General features: G+C 52.3%; 3 protein-coding genes across 5 annotated transcripts in view; 1 reads left to right on the top strand and 2 right to left on the bottom strand.

Moving 5' to 3' along the window:
* Positions 1-7,073, bottom strand: part of LOC121272880 (tudor and KH domain-containing protein-like) — a 177,267-nt gene extending 170,194 nt beyond the window's left edge. Inside the window, exons 1-5 of the mRNA XM_041179717.1 lie at positions 7,039-7,073; positions 4,738-4,891; positions 4,220-4,326; positions 1,829-2,036; positions 530-669 (exon numbers count right to left, since the gene is read on the bottom strand). Coding sequence (XP_041035651.1) covers positions 530-669; positions 1,829-2,036; positions 4,220-4,326; positions 4,738-4,858 — 576 coding nt within the window. The 5' untranslated portion in view covers positions 4,859-4,891; positions 7,039-7,073. The remainder of the gene's footprint in view (positions 1-529; positions 670-1,828; positions 2,037-4,219; positions 4,327-4,737; positions 4,892-7,038) is intronic.
* A 657-nt stretch (positions 7,074-7,730) lies between these two features.
* The window catches only part of LOC121272921 (semaphorin-4B-like), a 114,932-nt gene continuing 102,801 nt past the window's right edge, over positions 7,731-19,861 (top strand). For 2 of the 3 annotated variants that reach the window (XM_041179786.1, XM_041179783.1), the window contains exon 1: positions 7,731-7,843. The gene's annotated coding sequence lies outside the window, so the exon portion shown is untranslated. Of the gene's footprint in view, positions 7,844-7,956; positions 8,015-19,861 lie in introns of those variants that run through there. The other variant, XM_041179787.1, reaches the window with a different exon arrangement.
* The window catches only part of LOC121272879 (semaphorin-7A-like), a 28,196-nt gene continuing 22,421 nt past the window's right edge, over positions 14,087-19,861 (bottom strand). The window contains exons 11-14 of the mRNA XM_041179716.1: positions 19,648-19,763; positions 18,088-18,260; positions 17,024-17,079; positions 14,087-14,421 (exon numbers count right to left, since the gene is read on the bottom strand). Coding sequence (XP_041035650.1) covers positions 14,087-14,421; positions 17,024-17,079; positions 18,088-18,260; positions 19,648-19,763 — 680 coding nt within the window. The remainder of the gene's footprint in view (positions 14,422-17,023; positions 17,080-18,087; positions 18,261-19,647; positions 19,764-19,861) is intronic.

The raw sequence follows: 19,861 nt of genomic DNA, 5'->3' as shown, positions 1-19,861 counted from the left end.
TTTTAATCTCCCTGTTCACGTCTAACCCGAGTCTAGGAATAATTTTTCACATTCATTCTCAGGGCAGCTAGCCCTGGATTTATTGCCCATCGCTACTTCCCTCGAGTCCCTGTGGTGTAGGTACACCCACGGCGCTGTTAGGGAGGGAGTTCCAGGATTTTGACCCAGCGACAGTGAAGGAACGGCCGATATATTTCCAATTCAGGGTGGTGAGGGGCTCTGAGGGGAACTTCCAGGTGGTGGGTGTTCCCCATGCGTCTGCTGCCCTTGTCCTTCTAGATGATAGAGTTTGTGGGTTTGGAAGGTGCTGCCTAAGGAGCCTTGGTGAGTTGCTGCAGTGCATCTTGTAGATGGTACACACACTGCTGCTACTGTGCGTCGGTGGTGGAGGGAGCGAATGTTTAAGGTGGACGGTCTCAGGCTCTTGCCCCTCGACCCAACTCTTAAACCAGCCTCTTCGCCACCCAAGAGTAACATCACAGGGCATTGACTAGTGTCCAATAAAAAACAAACAGCTGCAAAAACTTACTTTGGCTGAAGCCACCTCTTGTCTCGTGCCACTGATCCTGACCGAGCGGCTCAGGTCCAGAAGCTGCTTCCCAGTCTCCTCACACACAATCTTTGCTCCCGTGGTTCGACATATCTCCCGGATGCTCTCACCTCCACGGCCTGGGGCCAGACAAACACCGTTACAGCTCAGCAGCCTGCACAAACTTTTCACCTCAGACACAGAATCAAACAGCACAGAAGGAGGGCCTTCAGCCCATCCTGCTTGTACTGGCTCTACCCCAATGAGTCCCCACTCTATCCTCACCCCTGCTCTTTGCCCCACAGCCTTTGCAAGTACCCCTTCGAGTATTTACCCGATTCCCCCCTCCTTTTGAAAGTTCCTATTGAATCTGCTTCCACCGCCCTTTCAGGCAGCGCCTTCCAGATCACAACAACTCGCTGTGTAAAAGAAAAACAAATTCTCCTCATCTCCCCCTCTGGTTCTTTCCCCGATTCTCTTCGATCTGTGTCCCCCTCTGGTTACCGACCCTCCTGCCCAGTGGAAACAGTTTCTCCTCATTTACTCTGTCCAAAACCCCCTTCCTGATTCCGAACGCCTCGATTCAATCTCCCCCTTAACCTTCCCTGCTCTAAGGAGAAAAATCCCAGCTTCTCCCAGTCTCTCTAGTGCAAAGTGACAATGTGTATTCCTTTCTGATGAGCCCAGAATATTATTTTAAGGGGTCAGCCGTGACTCAGTGGGAAGCTCTCCCACCTCAGAGTTTGAACGACGTGGGTTCAAGCCCCACTCCAGGGAGCGAGCACAAAATCCACCACTCCGGATGTTAGCCGAGGGAGCGCCGCGCAGAGGGAATGCCACACTACTGTTAAAACTGAGGTCCCATCTGCCCTCTCGGGTGGAAGTAACTTAAGGCACTGCTTTTGAAGAAAAGCAGGGAATAGATGCTTGGTCGTGCAGAACTTGAGTATTGCTGGAAAAAAAAGAGACATGCTGTCTAAGCTTTTGGTCTTGTACCCATCAGGGCAGATTCGCAAGAATACCAAATCTCAAAGGGAACAACAATTTATACTGCATGAGAAGAGAGTGCTGATTGGTTGTGTTGCCCAGCTTGCTAGTGGCTACATATGTTCTTACGCAGGGACCTGCCCTCTGCAACCAAAAGGAACATGTCCAGATATTGTGTCTTTTTTTCTGCATTAAGCAAAAGCGTGAGGGGGCAAGGGCTCCCTGGTACGCTCACCATGACAATGCCTTGACCAGAGTGCACTTGCCAGCCAGCCAGCCAACCAACCCACCCGTCCTTGAGATGGGCATTACCTATAATCCGTCCCACCGCTCGATGGGGAACCTGCAGTTCCTCGGTGATCTTGACACTCTCAGCCAGGAGCTGGTGAATGGCGACCTTGGCCTTGCACACTTGCACCGGTGACCCGATGATGGTGAGCAGTCGCTCGGCAGTCCCTTCGTAGCCGCCCATCTCCTCGCTGGCCTCCACTTCGATGCGGGCTCCCGTCTCCTTCCGAAGCTTAGGGTGTGGGGTGGGGGGGGGTGGGGGGAGAGAAAGTCTGAGACAAGTTAAAAGGGACCCCAGTGAAGGTGGGAGCAGTGAGTGGAGAAGCCCTCATTTGGCACAAGAACACCATTGGAGCAGAGGGTGGCCATTCGGCCCCTCGAAGCCGAGCCTGCTCCACCATTCAACAAGGTCGTGGCTGATCTTCTACTTCAACTGCGCTTTCCCACCCTCCTCGTGCCAAAAAAAAATCAAACAAGAATATAGTTCACCAGTTCAGCTGGCATAACTTGTTAGTTAAGAGTCAACCACGTTACTGTGCGTCTGGAGTCAAACGGAGGTCAGACTGGGTAAGGATGGCAGATTTCCTTCCCTAAAGGACATTTAGTGAACCAGATGGGTTTTTCTTTTTAATGACAATCCAGTACTTTCATGATAATTATTAATGACACAACCATTTCATTCCAGATTTATGAATTAAAGCGAATTTAAATTTCCATGCTGTGGTGGGATTTGAACCCTGTCTCCACAGAGTCGTACGGACTCGAAACGTTAACCCTGTCTTCCTCTCCGCAGATGCTGTCAGACCTGCTGAGTTTTTCCAGCTATTTTTGTTTTGATTGACGTCCCCACAGCATTGGTTTTGAACCCCCAGGTTTCTACTCCAGCAACATTACCAGCATGCTACCGGCCCCGCTACAGAATGTGCGTGTACCAGACAAAAAAACTTTACAATAGGAAAGTGTGCTGGTGCCTTTTGGTGGGAAGAATAGGGGGGGTGGGGGTGGGTGGCGGTCCTTGTACAGCTTGGAAACTAAGTCTGAACGGGGTAAAGGAGCAGAGACATTTAGTAGCACAGATACACAGAGCGCTATAACCAGCCATGCAGGTTAGTAAAGACGCCTGCATTTATATACAAACATACGAACTAAGAGCAGGAGTAGGTCCCTCGAGCCTGCTCCACCATTCCATAAGATCGTGGCTGATCTGATTGTGACCTCAACCCCACATTCCTGCCTACCCCCGATGACCTTTCACCCCTTTGTTCATCAAGACTCTATCCACCTCTGCCTTAAAAATGTTCGAAGGCTCTGCTTCCACCGCCTTTGCAGGAAGGGAGTTCCAAAGACTCACCACCCTCAACAAAATTGCTTCTCATCTCTGCCCTAAATGGGCGACCCCTTATTTTTAAACAGTGACCCCCCCCCAGTTCTAGATTCTCCCACAAGAGGAAACATCTTCTCCGCATCCACCCAGTCAAGACCCCTCAGGATCTTATATGTTTCAATCAAGTTGCCTCTCACTCTTCTAAACTCCAGCGGATACAAGCCCAGCCTGTCCAGCCTTTCCCCACAAGACAACCCGCCCATTCCAGGCGTTAGTCCGGTAAACCTTCTCTGAACTGCTTCTAATGCATTTACATCCTTCCTTAAATAAGACGACCAATACTGTATACAATACTCCAGATGTGGTCTCACCAGTGCCCTGTACAACTGAAGCTTAACCTCCCTACTTTTGTATTCAATTCTCCTCCCAATAAATAATAACATTCTATTAGCTTTCCTAAATACTTGCTGTACCTGCAAACTGACCTTTTGTGATTCATGCACTAGGACACCCAGATCCCTCTGCATTTAGAACTCTGCAATCTCTCACCATTTAGATAATATGCTTCTCTTTTATTCAAAATGGACAGCACCTTTCACACCCTCTCCACATCCACCCTGTCAAGACCCCTCGGGATCTTATATGTTTCAATCAAGTTTCACCTTTCACAGTCACCAGGCACTTTACAGCCAACCAAGTGCTTTTTGAAGTGTTTTTTTTTAAAAATTCGTTCATAGGAAGAGGGCGTCGCTGCCTAGGCCAGCATTTATTGCCCATCCCCAATTACCCTTGTTCAGAGGGGCAGTTAAGAGTCAATCACATGAGCTGTGGGTCTGGAGTCGCATGTAGGCCAGACCGGGTAAGGATGGTAGATTTCCCTCCCTCAAGGGGCATTAGTGAACTGGATGGGTTTTTATAACGGTTGGATGATAGCCTCATGGTCACCAGCTTTAAGAATGGAGCTCAGCTGCCATGGTGGGATTTGAGTCCATGCCCCCCTCCCCACCAGGGCATTAGCGTGGCTCTCTGGATTACTAGTTAGCACTAGGCCGACGTCTCACCAATGGGGAACTCATGAATTCAATGCTCACCTGTTTAATGGTGGAACCCTGCCGCCCGATGATGATCTTCACAGCATCTCGAGGGACTTTCATGTCCATGGCAATCTGATCATCGCCAACCAGCACACAGTGCTCATCTAACATCAGAAACACAAGGACCCAGTCAGGGCAGGGCACAGGTTACCTTCAAAATTCCGCACGTGAACGGAGAGGGAGAGAGAGACAGGCAATTTGCAGTCAGTGCTGTGATCAGGAAGGCGCTGCCTGAAAGGGCGGCGGGAGCACATTCAATAGGACCTCTCCAAAAGGGGGAGAAATCGGATAAACACCGGAAGGGGAAAGATTTGCAGGGCGGTGGGACTAATTGGACAGCTCTTTCAAAGAGCCAGCACAGATAGGATGGGCTGAATGGCTTCCTTCTTTTGGTCCCCAAGCCTCGAAGGATCTGCATCGGCTGCTCCGCTGGAGGTGCCTGTCGAACTCCGAGGCAGGAAACTGGGAAAGGGGCGCACGCAGAGATCGAGGCGCGCTCCAGGCTTCATCCTTACCTCGCTTCTCCCGGTACCTCCTGTACAATATATACACAGCCACAGCACTGGCTGGGACCCCAATCATCAGCATTGCCTTCTGTGTTGCTGTGAGGCTACGCCAGGCACTTCCTGCTGACATCTTTCCCGCGTGCCGTCTAGGCCGGGACCCCTCCTGTGGGAAAATTAATCCACGTGAGAAAGGGGGCCACAACAATCAGACCTGCGGAAGGCAGCGGAAACAGAGGCACACAGCTCGGGTTCCAGTGACGCGTGACCACCCCCCTTCCGCAGACTGATCTGGTGAAAGTGTTTCGCATGAAAATGCTGGGGGGGAGGGGAGGAGGAGGAGGAATGCTGGGCTGGTGGCGGGGGCGGGGGCGGGGGGGGAAACCGACAATCGGAGCTTTCAAGACGCAGGTCATCCTGCCCCTCATCCCACCACCTCGACGTTTCCCGACCCCCCAGCCAGGCATCACTGTCCGTTCCCTGGATCCTTCCTGACACAGTTCCTCCCCCCCCCCCGTTGCCTCGAAGCCACTCTCTCTCTCTCTCTCCCCCACCCCACATCGCCCACATTGAACACATCCTCTCTCCCTCGACTCCCACTGCTTCCCCACCACTCCCCCCATAATATCCAACCACCATCTTCATTGCCCCAGCACTTCTCCCCATTGCCCCTCCTCCTCACTGCACCCATTCCCCCTCTGCCCCCTCGTCCCTCGACCACTGCCCCCCAATCTTGCCCCTCATGTCCCTCCTCCCCGGTGTCACCACCCTGTCCTCTAACCTCCTCCCCTGCATCCCCCCCTCCACCATTGCCGCCCCTCCTGCATTGCACCTTCGCCCCCTCTCCCCTGCATCCCCCACTCCCACCCCTTCTCACCCGCTTACAGCCCATCACTTTGCCCCCTTCCCCAGTGCACCCACCCCTGCCCCCTTCCCCCCTGGCAGCCCACCCCGTTGCCCCACTGACCCTTGCCCTTCCCCCCGTGCCTCTCCCTAACCCCTCTCCCCACCCCCTCCCCTTGCGTCCCCACCCTGTCCCACTTTGCCCCTCTCCCCTGGCGCATCTGACCCATTCCCCTTTGCCCCTCATGCCCCCTCCCAGCTTACACATCAGCCCCCTCCCCCTTTGCCCTCACCTGCACCCCCTCTCCCCCTTGCACCCCAGCTTCTCCCCCGCCAGCTTCTCCCCAACCTCCCTCTTCTCCCCCCCAGCTTCTCCCCAACCCCCCTCTTCTCCCCCCCAGCTTCTCCCCAACCCCCCTCTTCTCCCCCCCAGCTTCTCCCCAACCTCCCTCTTCTCCCCCCCAGCTTCTCCCCAACCCCCCTCTTCTCCCCCCCGCCAGCTTCTCCCCAACCCCCCTCTTCTCCCCCCCGCCAGCTTCTCCCCAACCCCCCTCTTCTCCCCCCCAGCTTCTCCCCAACCCCCCTCTTCTCCCCCCCAGCTTCTCCCCAACACCCCTCTTCTCCCCCCCAGCTTCTCCCCAACCCCCCTCTTCTCCCCCCCAGCTTCTCCCCAACACCCCTCTTCTCCCCCACAGCTTCTCCCCAACCCCCTCTTCCCCCCCCAGCTTCTCCCCAACCCCCCTCTTCTCCCCCCCAGCTTCTCCCCAACACCCCTCTTCTCCCCCACAGCTTCTCCCCAACCCCCTCTTCCCCCCCCAGCTTCTCCCCAACCCCCTCTTCCCCCCCCCAGCTTTTCCCCAACCTCCTCTTCCCCCCCCCAGCTTCGCCCCAACCTCCTCTTCCCCCCCCCCAGCTTCTCCCCAACCCCCCTCTTCTCCCCCCCAGCTTCTCCCCAACCTCCCTCTTCTCCCCCCCAGCTTCTCCCCAACCTCCTCTTCCCCCCCCCCAGCTTCTCCCCAACCCCCCTCTTCCCCCCCCCAGCTTCTCCCCAACCCCCTCTTCCCCCCCCCAGCTTCTCCCCAACCCCCCTCTTCTCCCCCCCAGCTTCTCCCCAACCCCCCTCTTCCCCCTGCACCCGGAGTCGCTTTGCAACTCTTCCCCACATCCTTGTGCCCCTACCCCCTCCCCTGCTTTCCCCCTTCCACATCCCTTCGCCCCCTTGTGCCCCCTCCCCCCTGACCATCTCCCCCCCCCCCCCCCCCCCCCCCCGACCCCTCTGCCCTAATGCCCCTCTCGCCTTCCAAGCCCCTTTGGACCCCCTCAACCCCTCTCTCCTCCCGCCCCCGATCCCTCTGCCCGCTCGACCCTGCTCCTGCTCCCCCATCCCCTCCCCTCCCCTCCCCTCCCCTCCCCACTGTGCCCCGCCCCCACTCCTTCCCCCTCCCCATTTGCTCCCCTCCCCCGACTCACTCTTCCCGGATCTGCAGCCGCCGCCGCCGCCGCCGATTCCCCCTCCCCGTAGCGCCGCCCGCCACCCAACCAGCGGGAAGAGGTGGGGCCCCAGCTCACGTCGCGGCCAATCAACGCTCACAGCCCACATGGCATCCGGGATAGGTCGCAGGGAGGCGCCGTCCGACCAAACAGGCGGGTCCAGCTTCAATGCTGACCAATCGGCACAAAGAAGGGTGGGGGGGGAGGGGGGGGGGGGTGGTGTTGGTGTAATCACATCCGGGATAATGTTCGGGGCGGGGCACCATTACGACCAATCAGCGGCAAGAACCGAGTCCGGGCTTTGGGTTCTAACCAATCAGTAGGCAGAGACCAGTCCAACCTTGGATTCTGACCAATCAGAGCGCTGAACCCATGGGGCATCCGGGATACCTCCAGGGGGGGCGGGGAAAGAGACAGTGTTTCCAAACGGAGGTGGGGGGAGGGTGTGCATGAATTCTGACCAATCAGCGCAAGGACACAACCCGATGCACCCTGGGAGTTGTAGTTTCCCTCCGAAACACGGAAGCCATGAGTCCTCCACGGGAACTAATAACCAGTTCTTACTCCCCCTCCCCTTACTTGTACCCTCTCAGTTCACCGCTCGACCTGGCCGGCAATTCCCAGGATAATTGTTTCATGGTGGCATGCTGACGACGCTCGGCGTCCACAGAGCCTGCGTGGCAATGGGGGAGTGGGGCGGGGCGAGGGCGAAGGCCATCAGCGCGCGTGCGCAGAAGATAAGGCCTGCAAGCTCTCCTCGACTGGGGCGGCTACGATTGGACAGGTAGGCGCTTGAGCACGTAGTGCGCATGCGCAGCTGGCTCACAACACTCTTCCCCGCTCACCCACCCACCACCCCCCCCCCCCCCCCCCGCACAGTCTCTCACTCCGCCAGGCCGCGCGCTGGCCCGAGCCATGTGACCCGTTCCCGCGCGAAGGAGAGGCACGCGGTGAGGTGCGACGGTTAGCCGGCTGCGCATGCGCCTTCGGTGGGGGCGGGGCGGGTAGCACCACCTCAACAACAACAACAACAACAACAACTTGCATTTACATAGCAGCTGATCGGTTTTTTTTTGTTTGCAATAAAAAGACACACACAGGGCAAGAGCCATTTACCCCACCTAAATTTGAGCAGGAACTGCCTGGAGGGGGGTCAACCGAAGAAGCCGCCGGGGAGAAGGAATTTTTCTGGCGGAACCATTGGCGCGCTGCCCTGGCAGTGAGCCGGCAGGAAGACGATGGGCCGAATGGCCACCTTCCACGCTGTGACCATTCCGCCAGCCTCCAAAGCACGCCTCTATCCCCGTGTAGCAATGGCATGCCCATTTACGCGGTGCCTTTAAGCGTAGTAAAACGCCCCAGGTCACTTTCCCGGGAGCGCTTTCGCACCAAGTTGGGGATCAGGATGAGACTTTTAAGCCCTTGTGGGGAACCGAGATGCAACGCAGATCAGCAAGGAACGTGGATGGTGGATGAACAAATGGGACAGGATATTTGCGGGGGCAGAGTTGTGGAGGGGGGGGGGGGGCGGCGGGATTAGCAGCAGAGTTTGGGGTTCTTTTTATTTTTTCATGGGATGTGGGTGTTGCTGGCTACCATATTTTTTACTGCCCATCCCTAAATGCCCCCTTTGAGAAGGTGGTGGGTGAGCTGCCTCCTTGAGCCGCTGCAGTCCCTGTGGTGTGGTTACACCCACCGTGCTGTTAGGGAGGGAGTTCCAGGATTTGGACCCAGTGACAGTGAAGGGACGGCCGATATATTTCCAAGTCAGGATGGTGAGTAACTTGGAGGGGAACTTCCAGGTGGTGGGTGTTCCCCATGTGTCTGCTGCCCTTGTCCTTCTAGATGGTAGAGGTCGTGGGTTTGGAAGGTGCTGTTGAAGGAGCCTTGGTGAGTTGCTGCAGTGCATCTTGTAGATGGTACACACGCTGCTGCTACTGTGCGTCGGTGGTGGAGGGAGTGGATGTTTGTGGATGGGGTGCCGATCAAGCGGGGCTGCTTTGTCCTGGATGGTGTTGAGCTTCTTGAGTGTTATGGGAGCCGCACTCATCCAGACAAGTGGGGAATATTCCATCACACTCCTGACTTGTGCCTTGTAGATGGTGGACAGGCTTTGGGGAGTCAGGAGGTGAGTAACTCTCCGCAGGATTCCCAGCCTCTGACCTGTCCTCGTAGCCACAGTATTTATATGGCTGGTCCAGTTCAGTTTCTGGTCAATGGTAACCCCCAGGATGTTGATAGTGGGGGATTCAGCGATGGTGATCCCACTGAAGCTCATGGAGCGCGGGAGACTGACATCTCCAATGCTTCTCTGGTTCGATACATGACTGAGGGTTTCAGGGCAGAGCATAGAGGTGGTTCCGTTGCCAGAAGATCAGCCCTGCCCCATCTGCAGTGGACAGGAGGCTTTGATGGACATCCTGCATAGTCTCTGGTGGGAAATGGGGAAATGGTGAGTCCATTCAGCTCTCTCAAACATTATATGTACACTATTGTGCTCCATCAACCCATACAGCCCTCGTTCATTGTATGATCCTGTACCTATCTCAAATCTCTCAGCTACTACACCTGTAAAGGTGCAAGCACGAGTCTGTAAGAGCTACCAGGCTTTTTCTGTTAGTAGTCTTCATAGTCTGATACACAAGACAAGAGTTCGAACAGTTTCACATTGGGTGGATTTCAATTAAGCTGAGAGTTGGGCTCAGCTATGAAGTTTCATGGCCTGAGAGGCTGTATAGAGCCATTACAGCACAGAAAGAGGCCATCGTGTCTCTGCCAGCTGTCTGTAGATTAATCCAGTCAGCCCCATTCCCCTCCCCCACACCCCGCTCTCGATCCCCGAGAGGCCCTGCAAGTTTATTTCCTTCAAGGTCCCATCCAATTCCTTTCAAAATTATTCATCTCCACTTCTACCACCCTCGTAGGCAGCAAGTACACTTGCTGTGTAAGAAGAGTTCTTCCTCACATTTCCCCCCTCCCCCCAGCATCTCTTGCCCAAAACTTTAAATCTGTGTCCCTCGTCCTTGACCATCAGCTAATGGAAGCAGCTTTTCTCTGTCCACCTGATCTACACTTGTCATAATCTCTCTCAGATCTCCCCTCCGTCCCCTTTGCTGCAAGGAGAACAACCCCAGATTCTCCAGCCCAACCCTGTCTCTAAAAATCCCCTCGTCCCTGGAAGTATTGAGAAATCTCCTCTGCACCCTCTGAAGGAGCCTCACAGCCTTCCTATAAGTGTGGGGACCATAACTGGTTTGCAGTGCTCTGTAAGTGAGGCCTAACCGCAACTTTATATTTAAAAAAAAAAATCAAGCAGGCCAACGTGGGTGCTGGAAATCGGGAATAAAAGCCAGGAAGTGCTGGAAATACCCAGCAGGCTGGCAGCATCTGTGGAGGGAGAAACGGAGTTAACGTTTCAGGTCCATATAAAGGTTTGGCCTGACAGTATGGACACGTTAGCCAAGCTCCCAGCACTTCCCAAACCTGGTATCCCAATGAAACACAATCCTGTGTATGCAGAGCAACCCAACACACAAATATACATACACACCGACGCAGATATACACGACTGAACAAAAAGCAGATCCCCTGTAACATTCAATCCTTTATTAAAACATTCATTTATCGTTGACCAAATATTCCGATTGCAAACAGTCACAGCGCTAAATATGCTTACAAAATTAGACGGATACCATTCAAAAGAGTCCTTTATTGGATCTGGACTGTAACATTCAATTCAGTGCAAAGCATCTTAAACGGGAAATGCATTTATCAAACACCCTGGCCCCCACCCCAATCGCCCAAAGACCGACGTTGCTGCTTTAAGAGTGAAGTGAATCCTTGGCTGTGAGGCGCTCGAGGATTAACGCCGGTGGCTACGTATCATGGCAGGCGTATGGCACAGATAGAGGCCATTCAGCCCATCGTGTCTGTGCCAGCCACCACACATTTATCCAGCCGTTGGTCCGTCTGCTTGTAGGGAGGGAGAGGAGCTGGAACCCGATGTGCGCACGTCAGACGGAGTCTGTCTTTCTGCATATTTCTGAGGGGTTGTGGGGCGGGGGGGGCGTCTAGTGTTCTCAGAGAGCAGCGAAGCTCCTCATCCACTCAGCTGCTCCCCTTCCACCTCCAGCCTTTTATCAGGAGCCAGTATGCGGCCCGGCTTCCTTCTTACCCCCTCCACCTCACTTGATTCCACAGTTCTCAGTTGCCCCGAGTGACTCATGTGCGAGTCGAGACGGCGAGAGTGAACAGGCAATTCGACTGTGAAGGGCGTCACACTCGAGAATGAACCTGTTCTGGCCCAGCCTTTGTCGAGTTTCCTCCGATTGCGCAGGCACGCTTATCCGACTTGGGGCGGGTCAAGGCACTCTGGAGATGAACAACAGACAGCCGTTAACCTTTTTGTCGTTTGAGAAAGGAGTTGACGCTCTGGCAGCAGATCATTGTTAGTAGAAAAGCGAAGCCCCCTCCAAAAGGTTCAGCAGCACCATGCAGGAATGTTCTGTCCTCAGAAGCGTCTAATCCTTAACTCCCTGTTTTTAAGAGTGGCAAACATGCGTGGATTCACACAGGCACTCCATAAAAACACAGGTCGCATTCTACATCCAAACCGACATGTACCCAAAACGTTGGGCACCTTGGGAACAAAGCAAAATAGTTCTATTTTGTCATTCGTTCTCCCGGCTTTCTGCTTAAAGAGACATGCTGTTACCCGCTGACCACTTGTCCAAAATATGAACTTCTGGCCCTCTCGTTCTTTGAGCCTTACAAGAAATTAGTTTGGGCAGTCTGAGCCAACAAAAGGAATAATTTAAAAACAGGAAAGCTCGTGGTTAGCACACAGGTATCAGATGGGTAGCTTTAAAATGCTGAATGAGCATTGCCTGTACAAATGGGGAGATTATAGTGTTGGTGTGACTAGAGGAGTCAGTCGGTGAGCACCGAGTGCTTGGTGGTTTAAGAGTTAACTTTACAGTCCCTGTTCAGCCGAGTGCCACAAGGAGCTACCCGTGCCAGAATCAGTCTCGTTCCGCGTCAGGGACAGATGTCTCTCAGCCTGAGGTGACGTATTTCTCTCTTTCTCCCCTCCACATGGCCATGTAGTTCGACAGGTACAAGGATATTCTTGGCTGAGGGATGGGGTGTTGGGAGGGCCAACCACAAGTGGAGGGTGTAGCACGTCAGTCAGAGGCCTGGCCTGGTCAGACTTGTTGTAGCAGCCTGACTGAAACGAGCTAATGCAGCACAGAATGGGGCTTCCCAAACTGGGGCTCTCTTGGTCTGACTGGCCCAAGGAGCAGTGCACCTACCAAATGGGCCAGCAGGAGGGGCTCTTCTGAGAGGACTGAATTAATTATATTTTCAGTTTTCTTAAATTGTCGCACTTCTGGTCCGGGGAGACCTCACACCCGATTCATAGCACTTTCCTCTTTGTGGAAGGCAGTGTACGTTGATTAAAACTTTGCTCTAATAGCCATTGGGGTTAAACGCAAATTGGTGAGTTCGATGGTTAAGCTCCCTCTACACTGTCCCCGTCAAACACTCCCAGGACAGGTACAGCACAGGGTTTGATACAGAGTAAACTCCCTCTACACTGTCCCCATCAAACACTCCCAGGACAGGTACAGCACGGGGTTAGATACAGAGTAAAGCTCTCTCTACACTGTCCCCGTCAAACACTCCCAGGACAGGTACAGCACGGGGTTAGATACAGAGTAAAACTCCCTCTACACTGTCCCCATCAAACACTCTCAGGACAGGTACAACATGGGGTTAGATACAGAGTAAAGCTTCCTCTACACTATCCCCCATCAAACACTCTCAGGACAGGTACAGCACTGGGTTAGATACAGAGTAAATCTCCCTCTGCACTGTCCCCATCAAACACTCCCAGGACAGGTACAGCACAGGGTTAGATACAGAGTAAAGCTCCCTCTACACCGTCCCCATCAAACACTCCCAGGACAGGTACAGCACGGAGTTAGATACAGAGTAAAGCTCTCTCTACACTGTCCCCGTCAAACACTCCCAGGACAGGTACAGCACGGGGTTAGATACAGAGTAAAACTCCCTCTACACTGTCCCCATCAAACACTCTCAGGACAGGTACAACATGGGGTTAGATACAGAGTAAAGCTTCCTCTACACTATCCCCCATCAAACACTCTCAGGACAGGTACAGCACTGGGTTAGATACAGAGTAAATCTCCCTCTGCACTGTCCCCATCAAACACTCCCAGGACAGGTACAGCACGGGGTTAGATACAGAGTAAAACTCCCTCTACACTGTCCCCATCAAACACTCCCAGGACAGGTACAGCACGGGGTTAGATACAGAGTAAAACTCCCTCTACACTGTCCCCATCAAACACTCCCAGGACAGGTACAGCACGGGGTTAGATACAGAGTAAAACTCCCTCTACACTGTCCCCATCAAACACTCCCAGGACAGGTACAGCACGGGGTTAGATACAGAGTAAAACTCCCTCTACACTGTCCCCATCAAACACTCCCAGGACAGGTACAGCACGGGGTTAGATACAGAGTAAAGCTCCCTCTACACTGTCTGATGTAGTGTTATAATGCCGATTTACTGGCATTCTGTTAACACTCGGTTGAGGTGCGCTTCAAATTGAATTCAGAATCATTTCACCAGGGATTCTCCCCTTTCCCAACACTAACACCAGTTAGAAAACAGAGTATCAGCAATGGGGTGACCAATGGTGGCAGAATTCTTATTACCGGAATTGACTAAAGCAGGATGAGAGCCCCTCTTGGCCAGCAATCCTCCGTTGAGCAGGAACCCATAGGTGCCCTGTGGCCAGTTACTAATTGTAGATGGGTGTTGAGGAGGAACAAGAGGTGGGAGAAATGGCAAGCCATTCAATTCATAAATAAATCACGTTTCTGTTAAGGTGCCAGCTTTTTCCCAGCACTCAAGAGTTGACATTCAGTATAAAATTCATGTACTCCATGCGTGCCTCCAGAAACCACCCCCCACCGCCCCCCCCACACCTCGCTCCCCTCACATCAGGATGTAAACAGCAACCAGGCCAAAAATGACAGCAGTGGACGCCAGTTCTGGTGAGCTTCCAGCGTTCACTCTGACAGTATAGACAGCGACAACCTCCTTCAGTCCATCCTCACTGGCTAGGCACTCAAAGAGCCCCTCACTTGTTGGGAGCTGCTCGTTGAAGAACAGAGAGCAGGAGCCATCCCTGACGGTGCAGTTATACTGATCCTTCTGGTTGTAGCTCCACGAGTACACTGCGTGGTACGACTTCACCGGACAAGGCAGGTAGAGGTAGACACCTGAATCCACGGTTAACACTTCAGACCGCTTGTCAAATGACTGAACATCTGAGGAGGTGGGGGGGTGGGGGGGGGAGGAAACAGAAAAATTCATTGAAATACTTTCCAACACGTTAAAGGAGGATCCTTCAACCCCCATCCCTCAAACACTAATATTTTGGCAGGGCCAAGGAGTGGAATCATGGGCCCTGGTGCTTTTCCGCTTCCCGGGCCCCTTATTCTCCTCCTCCCACCCTCTCTCAATCGTGTGAGATATTCTTCCCTCTTTCAAGATTCACCAATCACAGAAAGGTCCTAGTAAAATGATGACACCCATTGTTAACATCTGGTTGCAAATATCTGATATATATGCAGCTTGAGTCATTAATATTAAGAACATCAACGATATAATGCAGTCTTAGTCTGTGTGCACCCTTTTGGTGATCCCACCTTGACTATTAAACAAACCAGAGAGTATAAATTATAGTTTAACAGCATCGTACAATATTGTTCATTTGACAGGAGAATATCCCATTAGCTATGTATAACACTGTACAGATGTTAACACTGATTTTGGTGATTGCCTCAGCACTCATTAACATGTTCTGCATGTTGCACCATATGGACACCGTGACAGTAAATTCATATTTGGGGGAAGGATTCAATACTTGCAACCCAGATAAACTGCACAAAACCTATTCCATTCTGTCAAAGTAGAAGAAGATTTTCTCCTGCCTGGGCACATGATATTATTTCATTTCATACAAGGGGTGTAATTGGATTTTATTTTATCAATAATCTCACAGAGTAGAAAGATCAAATGATACTTTAGCAACAAAGTGGAATGGTTGAAGAACCTAGGTCTTCATTGACAGTGGGAAGCATTGGAGCCCTCAGGTGTCTCTGTGCAACATGACTTTTAAGAGGCCAGAGGACGAAGACTGAATGGTTCACAATTGTATCTGTGTTTTCTTGATCAAAATGTCTGAAGTCTCTGCTGATTGCTGCTTCTCACTACAGTCTATTTTCAATATCTACTATGCAGCACAACTTTATCACAATATTTCAATACCTCAAAAAACTCACAAATAACACCAAGATAGACTGGGATGCTAGGTAGGTAGACAAAAAAACAAGATTGAAGTCAATGGAAAAGACTCTAGAGAATCATGTGCAATGTAAAACAGGTTATTGATTCACTCTGAGCCCATTACACACCCCTGTCCTGGCAGTCTCACCCCAGAAACCCCACTCACAGTAAACTTTCATTAGCAACAAAAGAAACAGAACTCCAGTCATGATTCCACCCTCTAACCACAAGATAATTATGGATGACAAAGGCCATCTAGCCCAGATCATCTCATAGAATTGCAGAATTGCATACAAACATGTGTATTAGGAGCAGGTATAAGCCATTCGGCCCCTTGATCCTGCTGCTCCATTTGATAAAATTGCCCACATTACTACCAGTGATTACAACTGAAAAGTACTTAATTGGCTGTAAAGTGATTTGGGACATTGTGAAAGGTGCTGCATAAATGTAGGTTTTGTCTTTCATTCATTACACCTGCATGCAGTAGACAGAGTGACTGTAGCAATGGTGAAATTGGAGGCTCAATGCTGAGTCTCTAAGGATAATTAATCACAGAGCAATCAACTTATGTTAGAAAAGTGGTTGCAAAGAAATCACTACATTTACAAAACAGTTCAACTCTGTAGCTAATACAATCTTACTATTCTGACTCTCTGGTGCCAAACCACAATATACTATAAATGGCATCTGCTCCTTTTACGCTAATGACACTATCCTCAGGATTTGCCAGTCAGTCATCTACCAGTAGTTTAGGAAAGATGTACAGGAGATTGAATTGCTGATCTGAACTTTTCAGAGAAGAATAAAACAAGGTACATAAATTCAGAACATTCTTAACTCAAGAACTGGATTGTTTCCCCCTTCCCCCAGAAACTTTCGTACAAATTATGTTACATACTGTGAATTTACAGCCTAAAATGGAAACATATAATTAATGAAGATTAGACTCCAGCAGCAAAAAAAGTGACACCCCTCACACCATGCTATCCCTGCCACTCACCCTTCCCACTGTCTCCTGGTGGAGGGAGTGAATGTTTGTGGAAGGCATGCCAATCAAGTGGATGGTGTCGAGCTTCTTGAGTGTTGTGGGGGCTGCACTCATCCAGGCAAGCGGAGGGTATTCCATCACACTCCTGACTTGTGCCTTGTAGATGGTGGACAGGCTTTGGGGAGACGGGAGGTGAGTTACTGGCCGCGGTATTGCGAGCTATTCGTGGCTGGAGGAGCAGCAGCTTGTGGAGAGCAAATGATCCCTGTACAATCTGGCTTAGCGAGGGAGAGAATCAGCCAGGGCTTCTTTGCAGATTGCTGTCCAACTAGGAAGGGGCAGGTAGAGACAGACAGATTCAGACCTGATTGCGATGCCCCTGACAGTTGAATAGCCCATGGAATCTTGGGAAAAAAATGGCCGGGTGGGCAAGGTTCCAGAGGGCACCTGTGGCACTGTATGGCAGATGCGTTTGGCACCTGAGACATGGTGAATGGTTGGAAGGGGAAGATAGGGTCAGCTATTGGCACTGGGGCCGATGTTAAGTTAGGTTGTGTGGGTCAGTGTCCATTGGAGGAGGTGGGAAATACCTTGTCCGTCATCACAAAGGGAGACGTTGAGCTGCTCGACACTCTGGAGGATCATGCTGCAAGGTAAAATGAAACAACAGTAAACAGACCTTGTGAGCTGCTCAGATCTGAGAAACAATTACACCTCATTTCTATTTACCGATGGCTCCTTACGCAATCAGGATATCAAGCCTGCCGGTTAGGTTTCCTTTTTCTTGGAGATGGGGAAAGTTCTGTGTTCGCTGAAGTGAGTCTACAAATAACTCCCAAATTTCAGGCCCCCGGTATTTTTTTTTTACTTTCGTGGGATAATGGCATTGCTGGCTTGGCCAGCATTTGTTGCCCATCCCTAATTGCCCTTGAGCTGCCTTCTTGTGGCGAGCTGCCTTCTTGTGGCGAGCTGCCTTCTTGTGGCGAGCTGCCTACTTGAGCCGCTGCAGTCCCTGTGGTGTAGGTACACCCACAGCGCTGTTAGGGAGGGAGTATCTCTCAAACTGCCCAATTTTAAATATATTCTTTCACGGGATGTGGGCCTCTCTGGGCTAGGCCAATGTTGTTGCTCATCCCCAATTGTCAGTTAACTGAGCGAGTTGTTTAGAATCAACCGCATTGCTGTGAATCTGGAGTCACCTGTAGGCCAGACCAGATAAGGACGTTAGATTTCCTTTCCCAGACGACATTAGTGAAGCAGATGGGGGTTCTTTGGGATTGTATCTTGATCACCATCGCTGAGACCAGCTTTCAATTCCAGATTTATTAAATGAATTTAAATTCCACCCTGTGCCCATGGTGGGGTTTGAACCCGTGTCCTCGGGGCATTAGTCTGGGTTACTAGGGCAGTGACATCACCATTACCCTAGCGGCTCCACCCAGTGTGAAAAGAAAAATCTTTCTTTTCGAGTAGTTGCCCACCCAACGAGGCAGCAGTACCAAGAATAGTCCTCTTCGGTGGAGGAGGATACAGACAGAAGAAAGCAGAGACGGAGTGTACACATGAACAAGAGGTCGACAAGGGACGATGAGTGCCGCCACATGAGCTTGGTCAAGAGCCGTGCACAAATGATGCCAAGTATATCGATTTCTACCTGTCACTACTGTTCAGAGCTTGAGAGACGGACACGCATTTCCCATTGTCTTGATCCCAGCCACAGTACGGGTCTCTGGCAGCGACACACGGCTGACAGGTGCTCCCGTACCCCTCGCAGTCTGCTAGAGGGAGTTGGACAGTCTCCAGCGGGGTCCCGACAAACAGCTGGCCCTGAACGGAATGACGCAGAGAGTTAGCACCGTGGTGCCCGGTGCACAATGTTACGAGTACCAACAGCACGTTCTGTGACTGGCACGTTTGCAAAGCGACACAGACAAAAACCGGGACAGATGGGAGTGCAATGTCTTTAATGTTGCTACGCGATGTTACATGGTTGCATGTAGCGGAACTAAGTGCGTCTTTATCTCCCCCTGGCCCCTCTGACAGTACCCAATCCCTTGCTGGGTTATACCTCTCCCTCCACCCCACCTGTAGCGGTCCTGAGGCACATGCAACAAAAGAAAAAAGGTCAGAGCTTCGGTTCCCATTCTTGCGCTCATCCCAAATGTGCCCTGGGTGGAGGGGCAAATCAGCTGGCATCCGATTGCCAGATCGTCATCCGGTCACTGACCGTCTGCCTGGGAGGTGGACAGGACAGGGTTCATCCCTGCTGCCCTTGCAGTCAAATAGCTTGCCCAACACTCTTGTATGCCAGCTCAGGAAGGGGGAATTGCGAGGGTAAGGTACAGTAGCAGGGTGCCCGCCTCGGAGAAAGACTTTAGAAACTTTCTCCACAATGCCGCTGTTGCCCAGATCCTGCGTCGACCTCATGCCAGGCTTCCACTTCTAAACTGATTGCAAAACAGCAACGTGCATTTACGTAGCGCCTTTAAATAGTAAAAGGCGGCGCGGTGCTTCACGAGAGCACAAATCAGACAAAATTCGACGTGTAGGGAGATGCGGGGAAAGATGGCCAACGGCCTAGTCAAAGATGCCAGTTTTAAGGAGCGTCTTAAAGGAGGAGAGAGAGAGAGGCGGAGAGGTTTAGGGGGGGAATTCCAGAGCTCAGGGCCTCCCCCAGGCAGCTGAAGGCACGGCCGCCAAAGGTGGAACGATGGGAATCGGGGGATGGGCGAGAGGCCGGAATTGGAGGAGCGCAGAGATCTCGGAGGGTTGTAGCTTCGGTGTTAAATGTTGGAATGAAGGGTGACAGGAAGTTGGACAGGGAGTGCGCACATACCCGTGTTTACTTTAGTAATGCAGATCATCTCCCATTTCCCTTTCTCTGCTGAAGGCACCGGCTGTGTGTTCCAAAGGCTCTCCCTTTCAGTGAATTTAGACAGCAGTCCGGCAGGGCGTTTGACCCCCCCCCCCAAAACGATAGTGGCCGAGCCGTAGGACGGACTCAATCCCGCAACACAAGCACTCGCTGTCCTGCCGGACTAGGCTGGAGGCAACCAGTAGTGCCAGTCTTCCCCAGCCTAGCTTGGCCTGGCCGCCTACAGCAACCACCCCCCCACCCCCCAAGCTGACTTAACTGGGCAGTGCCCAGCCAGCCTGGCTCAGCGCCATCTCACCCGCCGGAGGGATTAGAGGGACGTGCTGATCTGGGTATTACCGTGCTGGAGTCCAGGGTCATGGCGGAGATGGGAGCTTCATTCTTGAAGGGGCTGAGCTCAGAAATAATGAAGGACTTCCCGTCGCTGTGCAAAACTTTATGGATCTTCCCGTTTCCTTTAAGAAAAGAAGAGAGAGAAAGCGATTACCGCCTCAGCTCGTGAGCAAGTGTGGACTGCCGTTCCCATTGGGTCCCGTGCTCCGGCGGCTCTGTC

The sequence above is a fragment of the Carcharodon carcharias genome, chromosome 36 (genome assembly GCF_017639515.1).
Source record: "Carcharodon carcharias isolate sCarCar2 chromosome 36, sCarCar2.pri, whole genome shotgun sequence".
NCBI lineage: Eukaryota > Metazoa > Chordata > Chondrichthyes > Lamniformes > Lamnidae > Carcharodon > Carcharodon carcharias.
The sequence above is the reverse complement of the archived record's forward strand: the minus strand, read 5'-3'. Positions and strand labels throughout refer to the sequence as shown.